Source organism: Gavialis gangeticus, unplaced genomic scaffold (assembly GCF_001723915.1).
Source record: "Gavialis gangeticus isolate Ggan-Ray unplaced genomic scaffold, GavGan_comp1, whole genome shotgun sequence".
Taxonomy (NCBI): domain Eukaryota; kingdom Metazoa; phylum Chordata; order Crocodylia; family Gavialidae; genus Gavialis; species Gavialis gangeticus.
The window spans coordinates 17,194,330-17,202,934 of NW_017729002.1; the positions used below are offsets into that span (position 1 = coordinate 17,194,330).

Consider the following 8,605-nt stretch of genomic DNA (forward strand, 5'->3'; position numbering starts at 1 on the left):
CTGCAGTGAGGGAGGGAGGGAGTGGGGCTGGCGCTGCCTAGTTGGGGCAGGGCACGCAATGGAGCTATGAGCAGCTTGTCCAGGGGGACTCGGAGTGGAGCTGCTCCTATGCACATGACCAGGGGAGGCATGGGGGGCCATGTGCCCCCCCCAGATCTGTGCGTGGGGTGAGGGTGGGCTGCCACTACAGGCAAGGCCGGGGTGGCACCAGGCTCTTCCCAGCAAGGGGGCTAGGCAGGGGTTGTGCTCGGGGCGAGCAGTGGTGGTGCTGGGAGGGGTGCTACGGCTGTATCCCCCCTGAAGTTTCTCCTCCCAGTACTGCCACCCGTTCCAAGCGCAACCCTGGCCCAGATCCCTCTTCCGGGAACAGCCTGGCACCACCCTGGCCCTAGCCCACAGCGGCAGCCCATCCTCACCACACATGCAGATCTGAGGGGCACATGGCCCCCACGCCTTCCCAGGGAGTGCATGCAGTGGCGAGAGAAGCTCTCTCCCAGATGATCTGCTTGTGGCTCTGTCCTGTGCCCCTCTATGCCCCAGCTGGGCGGTGCCTGCTCCAATTCTAGTTCCACTCCCTCACCACGGGGGACTTGATGTGTGTGTGTTCCCCCAACCTACCAGCCAGACACTGCTCTCTAAGCTGCCAGGATGGCTGCATGCATGCATGTGGCATTTATCAGGGACATTACTGGCCACATCAGCTAAAAAAGGCTGATTGTCAATAATGTCAATTTTCCTTTTATCAGTGCCTATATGATATGGACCAATGCATCAGTGCATCTCTAATAGACACTATTTAAAAGGCAGAAGGTAAAAAGAGTACCATATTGACTCGCATACTACATGCACCTTTCCCTCAAAAAATTAGCTCTCCAAAATTGGGTGCATCTTCAATAGGGGTGCTGATTCTCTGTGCAAAAATGAAAGAATAGAAGCATGGATGACAGCTGGAATAGCTGCTGTGCTTCTCTCCCTGCTGGACCAGGAAAAGAGAGGAGGACCTCAGTGTTCAAGGGCAGAGCTACCGTGTTAACCCTTTCACAGCCACTGCAGAATTGGCAGTAGCTTTTGGCTAAGCAGCCAAAAGCTGCTGCCAATTCAGCAGTAGCTGCTACATATTAGAATTTTTGACACTGCAGAGTGTACTCTCATCTCTGCAGTCAGGACTCAGCCCTGACTGGAAGCCTTTTCTCTTCATTCTGCATTTTCAAAGCAAGATGCATCTTATTGCGGGGGGGGGGGCAGAGTATTTTTCTCTGCTTTCCTCTAGAGGCACTATGAACTTCCAGCTGTTAGTGCACATTCTCTTTAGCTCAGGGCCAGCAATTATTTTGGGCAAAGGGCCGCTTACTGAGTTTTGGTAAACCTTTGAGGGCCACATTTCCCTTTCCGGTGCAGGGAAGCAGGAACAGCCCCATGGTCCCCGGCCAGAAGCATCTGCTAGGCAGGGGTTTCTGGTTGGGGGGCAAGGGCTGGGCAGACCTTGTTGCTGGGTCCTGCCACTAGATTCCTCTGGGTCCTACTGCCCCTGGCTCCTACTGCCCCTGGCTCCTGTCATCTTTGACAGGCAGCTAGGAGCAAATAAGTATTAATTTTCTAATTTTTTAGGGGCCCTGCAGGCTGGATAGAATGGTCTGCCGGGCTGGATCTGCCCCCCCGGGCTGTATTTTGCCCACCCTTGCTTTAGCTGCATCCTTCTTTTTTGACAGTTTCTAGGAATACCTTTGCTATTCTAAGCCTAGGCAGCACAGCATCATTTTGCTGGCAGAACCCAAGTCTGTTGACAAAATTATGAGTGCATCCATGTTCTCAGATGCACTGTAGTGAGACAACCCCTTCATTCAGCTGCCATAGCAAAACCCTTTCTGTGAGGAATGAATTTCTCTACATGTAGATGCACCTCTACTTTCTGTTGGCTTTCTTTAACAGCTAGTACTTCCAGGAGGGCACTACAAGATTTTCGGTACTACTGCTTGAGTAGAGCCATGAGGCTGTGCAATGTGCACTAGTGGCCTTCTCGTGGCAACTTACAACACAGTCAAACCCTGAGCAGTCCTGTGCTCTGGTAAGTTGACTCTAGATCTGACCTCTTGTTTTGATTCATAGCTTCAGCTCATTAAAGCAGATTTTAAAAGGAATCATATAGAAAAAGTCTTAATACATTTTATCATACAGTTATTAACAAATAGCAAATGGAGCTCTAGAGTAAGGTGCCCCCATATCTCTGGTATGGATATTCTTCTTGACATAGGTTTCTGCCTCTCTGCATCAGAGAATGCCGCTACCCAAGAGTGTTGCACCAAAGATGTCTGAAGCTATAAGTAATTAAATCATCTCTACCCAGGTGACTGTTGGACCTATCACATAAGAAAGATCTCTGATACTAAACTTATAAATGAATTACATGAATACTGAGAGTTACTGAAGTCAAAATTTACATAAGATTTAGCAGGTGTTTAAAGCTTTAGTGCAAGTCCTTAAATCTCTTTTGTAGAGAAAAAAAGAAAAGGGAAAGACAAGACTGAAGTGGAACAGTAAGAGGAACACTGAACACATCAGATTCAGAATTTAATCTTTGCTAATTAACAGTGATAAAAAAAATGATAGTTCTCTTCTGGTCAGTCCACTGTTTTTGCACGATATGGCTGCTTGTTGTAATATCTACTCAGAGTCATTTTTCAAATGAAAAATTAGGTAGGGTTATTGAGAAAGTCCATCTGCAAGGACAAATGAAAAACAAAACGGAAAGAACAAGAAGATTCACAGAACAACAGTTCTAAAAGTGTAAACCGAATGAAGTGAGGCATGTCTAATTCCTAAATTGTCTCATAGCTCTTTCATTCTCCTGGGCCTTTACTTCAATTTTTCAAATCCCATTTTTACAGACCTGATGATGCCTCATGAAAATACAGCAAAGCTGATGTACCAAGATTTTTGCTTATGCATTTCTCCGCATTTTATTATTAGAGACAACTGGAGGGAAACAAGATTTTGTTCCAGAACTCACTACTTCAGGTTATAAATTTTTACTTTTGATGAAGAATAGGTATGAAACATCATTATTATTTCCAGAGCAATCATTGTGATGCCATAGGCACAAGATTACTCATTTTCTATACCTGCTGCATTTTCCTTGTTTGAAGTGGTAATCTCAAAATAATCTGTGTAGAGAATGAATCTACAAACTACCAGGAGACTTCAAAAGATGCAACATAATGTGCTGTTCTTCATGCTCGCCTCCATGTACCTGCTTTAAATCCTTATGTTGTATTGGCAGAATTTCTGTAGGACTTTGTGAAGTAGAGAGGTTGTTCACAACATAGAAAACAGGACTGACCCCTGATATTTTGAAGTACTAAGTATGTACCCACTGATAAACTTTTGATCTTATTATCAATTATAATTAAAAATCTGAATTCCAAAATAAATTAACATTGTAAAGCACAAGCAAACTTCCATCCACATTTCCATGCAAGATCAAACCAGGAGATCATCTAACCTAGGATGAGGTTTTTAACAGAGTCCAGTTACCAAATGCTTTACAAAGCAAACCAAGACAAATGACAGTGGAGCATTTTAGAGCGACTGCTGGGCAAGGGGTGCTCTAATAAACACCATGCTATTCATGATGTTCTTACACCCTGAAATGAAAGCATTTAATTTTATTTATAATTTTACTAAAGCCTATTTTAACTCTGACCATTTTCATCTAAATGCTAAATCATGTTTTGGCCTAAGCTCTTGGTCTGAAATCTCTCTCATGGCACTGAGCTGCACAGCTCAGTTTTTTGTATGATGTTTAAAAAAATCTATCCTCCACACAATCATTAAGCTTAGCACAATGCACAGAGGACACACTCCTACTTGGTTGTCTTGATTTCTTGTTCCCCCATCGCTATTCTAAATACATATACCCAATGATAAGAAAGAGTATACCTACAAGAAACTGAACTGCATTTTATGACCACAACCACATTTTATATGCAAGTGCCATGACAAAAGTTCCACAAAATGAGCTGAAGATAACACAAGCAATTTTTAAGGATCTGCATCCTATGGGGGAAGAGGTGAAAGGGTCATATCAACTTTTCCCACCACATTTTACCAACTAAATTAACTCTGTTGTTGGACTTGAGCATAAAACTGGACAAAAAGGGGTGGGGAGGGGGAAATTCTCAATTCAAATGTAATTACAAGTGTCCTTATATCTTTATACATTTCATATCACACAATAATACCCAAGTGTATAGGTAAGACTACTTTGTGAAACTTAACTATATGCAAATGTAAATGCTTTTAAGATACATGTATAGGTGCTCACATGAACACAAATGCAGACCAAGTTCAGGCCACTTTAGAAGTGTAGTTGAATTCTTGGGTTGGTGAACAAATGCTACCTCCTACTCTGGCTTTGCTTGGAAAGTTTAGCGTAAAGATTTCAGGACTTTAAAACTCAGGTACTTCTCTACCTTGTTTAAAGAGAAAAAAAATAGTTTAACTGAAACCAACCCCTGAAATGTACATTTGTATTTCTTTGCTTACTTGAGTGAGCAAGGTAAGAAGAGTAACTTAGTTAAAGCCTCACTTCTCACACGTGTTTTAGCTTTGTAAAAAGAGTAAGGCAACATAGCCACAGAAATAAGTTAAGAGCAAGGTCACAGTTTTTTTCCACTTACAAAAACTAAAAAATTACCAGTGTTACGAAGTAGTCATATTAGTTACCTAATTAACCCAAATACTGCCTGGAGTTGAAAAACAAGAACATTTAATGCTAATACACCAGCTTTAACTTTGAGTTTCATCCTAAGTTTTCTAAAACGTATAAACTTTATAAACCTTTAAAGTAAGGAAGATGTCAAGACTTCACATTTGGACCTACATAAAAATTAGTTTCTAAAACTAGTATATTTCAACTGCACCTAAACTTTTCCAGTTTTTTAGACAGCTATTCCACTTTCTTCAATACGGCAGACATAAGCCATTACAGCACCTACGTTTTATTGGTCCCTTGAGGCTTCTTAGAGATTGCACATTTTGCTATTACTTCATAGAAAATGCTGCTAATTAATATATCATTAATGCTCACACAGCACACATTGCTTCAGAGATATTAATTTAAAAGTCTGGATGGTTTACTGTACATCCTGCCAAAAAGAACAGTGACAGTATACTAAGTGATTAGACTACTCTGTTTCAAATTAACATACTGCAATAACCAAGTTACTGTAAATCTATTTTGCATGCTAAACGTTTTTAACTCTTTGTATCTTAGAAGTTTTGGAAAAAATAAGAGATTAAATAAAATGTAAATGATTAAGAACTGTGCAATATTAAAGTAATCTAGTACCCAATAAAGAAATATTTATGCATAAACAACCTAGCAAGCAAAAATATTGATCCTTTCACCTGTTTATATCAGTAAACGAGAACCCTTTCCAATGAAGATTTTCATTAGCCAACTTGGCAAGTATCAACTGTGACAGCTGGTCAAGTTCATACTAACCAGTTCTAATTAATCTGTTGTGGTGTTTGGGTGAAAGACACACAGGCAACTTAGTAATTTAACTGTAATAGTAAGTAATGTTGATTTCTTATGATACATCATTAACTGGACATTTCTTCCATCTGTACACCTTGATTTTAACAAACTTATTTGAATTAACAGCATTGAGTTTTACACCACCATCACATTAACATTTACAAGACACATACTAATTAATTTCAATCACAGAAAAATTAGTACAAAATGCTAGAATATTTGCCTCAAGCAGTTCTTATTATAATCACTGTAATGTAGATGGAGTAACTGTATTTCACTGCTTTTAACCTTAATCAACTGCTTCTACCATAAAAATTAAAATACTTAAATATTTACTCCAGAAGGGGGGCCCTTCCATCCAACTGCTACATAGACCATCATACTAACTGGGAACGGAAAAAATTACAGCATGCACATTAAACATTCAGGTCCACCTGTGCAGGTAAGACCATTCAAAACAGTAAAATTAAGCAGACATATAAGCACTTGCAGGAATGCAACCTTAATCTTTAGGAACAGAACTGCATAATTGAGCTTTACATTACTTACACCTGAATCAATTTTAATCTCTCACAAAAAGACACAGCAAACAGCTAAAGTATACCACTAAATACAACTGAGTGTTACACATTACACAACCTATTGCTTTTAAGAGCACATGGCTCAAACCTATTTGTCCAAACAACTGTGATCAAAGGCAACTTTCCAGGCTGCAACACAAGGTTCTGTAACTAAAACAGACACGAGCCCATGTTAGGCTCAGAATTTGAGTAAAACATTATAATGAACACCTATTTTTTTTTTTTTTATAATCTGCTATATCATGTGGAAACATTCATTCACCTTTTAAATAGTATTAAAAATCTAACTCAAAGGAAGATAGAAAAAAAACCTTTCAATATACTAAAGATACAATAAAACCAATGCTATTCAAACTTTTTAGAAGTATTAGGCTACGACTGTTTTTAGATGTTGACCAGACACTATTAAGATACATGTGAGAAAAAATGACTTTTCTAACACCATCACTGTTGAGGGACCAAGGCCCTCAACTCTGCAAACATTTCACACCTCTGCTATCAAGGAGTTCTCTGAGGCTACTCACAGCATAAGTGTTTGCAGAGCTGGGACATAGTTCCTCTTTAGAATTGGGAGACTCTGAATTATTAACTTCAGAAGTCAGCGTTTCAAGCTGTTATTTTACCAGCTAGGATTACATGCTATAACAACTATATGACAAATTAGAGGAAACGATTTCTTTTTTTCTTTGGTTCCAAAGTTCATTTTATATTGTCACTCTTCTTCAACATGATATCCAGTTATTTGCAGAAAAAGCTGGAATCATTTATCATCTTTCAAGCATTTCCTCCCTTTGCTACACATTATATGAAAGAAGAATGGCAAAAGTATCTACTACATAGTCAAATACAGATAGTAAATAAGCTGAAATAGCACCACACCTAATCTTTCATTTACTGCAATATTTTTCAGTGTAAAAAGCATCAGGCTTAAAATTAAAGTCCCTTTCACTAAACATTCACATGCCTTCACAGACTTCTGGGTGTCAAACATGTCTTCTTGGTCTGTCACTGCTTTTTCAGATACTACCCTAAATTTCAAACTATACACATAAAAGTTTACAAAAATAAGCTAAAATAAATTTGTTCCAAATGGAAAAGTATTCTCCTTTTCCTAACGCGATTTTCAAAGTTATTTTCTACAGTGATAAATAATTACTTCAAAAACTACAACTATGTTGGTCAACTATGATGAAGTGTACATATTTTGAGACTAGTGAGCATTTTCAATACACGAGACATCATACAACCAGCATGCATAAGATACCTGCACATTTCTATAGGACAACACTCAAAAGCAGACTAAGGTGACTATTTGTAAGACACAACTTTTCAGTCAAGAACCAGGTCATAACAGTTACAAAGGTAAGTATTGGAAAACATAAGAAACTCTTTACACCAAACAAGCAAATGGTAATTTTGAACAGGGAAATTTGACATAACATTCTGGGGAAAGGGAAAAAAAAAGAACTTATATAGTCAAAGCCAAAAACTTCCAGAAGTAGTTACTGTGAATGAAATCTCTGGTTCTCAAACGCACATCCCAATGGATGAAGGCATATTTACGCCACATAATGACTGCTCAGGAGTTATTATTCCTGTTCCCTGGCTAACTATGTGGTCTTGACAAAGTAGTAAAATGCACAGAATAGGCACAAATAAATCTGTCTAAATGCAGGTCAAGCTGAGACACCACTAAGTCTTCCAAGAGCAAGTACAGAAATCCCTGGACCATGGCAGAGACATTGCTCCAAAGCTCCCTACAGAAATCCTCAAATTCAGATCAACTGCACCTCTAGTTTACCTTTATCTGAGGGCATAAGCAAGCAAAGGCAGGGAGGGATGATCCTTTTTGCTTCCACCGGGTCTTGCTGCGCTCTGGAGAAACCGTCACTGGTCTTAGAGCAGCGGCCACGGCTGGAGAACACACGATCCAGCCGCCAACCAGCTCCGCTAGAAGGGGATTAGGATCTAGCGAGTCTGGCCTCCGTGAGGGCCCGCTCAGCTCGCAGGGACGTGGTGGCCAGGCTCGGGGGGCACCTCCCCGGCCAGGTCCGGGGCTGCCGGGGCCCCTCCCGGACTTGTCCCCTAGGTTAGAGCCGCGGGGCGGGGCGGAGCTGGCGACTGCCAGAGAACGGGGGCTTTTGTTCAGGGGCGAGAGAGGGGAACGGCAACAAGCGCCCCGGCAGCGCGGGCCGACCAGTCCCGTCCAGCCTCCGAGCCTTAGCCTGGTCCCGCGGCCCCAGAGCCGCCTGAGAGGCCGGTGCGCAGGTGCCGGTTCTGCGGTCGCTCACCTGTGCTGTCGGTGGGGGGGAAGCCCGGCGAGTTGAGCTTGGGTCTCTTGGCGTTGGGCGGCCCGTCCAACAAGTTCTCCGCCATGGCAGCCGGCTCGACGGTCACAGCCCCAGCCCCGCCGCGCTCCGCTCGCCGGCCGGGGCCGCCAGCTCCTGCGCTCCGAGTCGGGCGCCGCCAGCAGCCGAACAACAGC

The 8,605-nt window shown here is 41.7% G+C and overlaps 1 protein-coding gene across 1 annotated transcript in view; it reads right to left on the reverse strand.

The window, feature by feature from the left end:
- The window catches only part of CREBBP (CREB binding protein), a 232,906-nt gene extending 224,307 nt beyond the window's left edge, over positions 1 to 8,599 (reverse strand). The window contains exon 1 of the mRNA XM_019507551.1: positions 8,412 to 8,599. Coding sequence (XP_019363096.1) covers positions 8,412 to 8,496 — 85 coding nt within the window. The 5' untranslated portion in view covers positions 8,497 to 8,599. The remainder of the gene's footprint in view (positions 1 to 8,411) is intronic.
- Between the last annotated feature and the right edge of the window lie 6 nt (positions 8,600 to 8,605).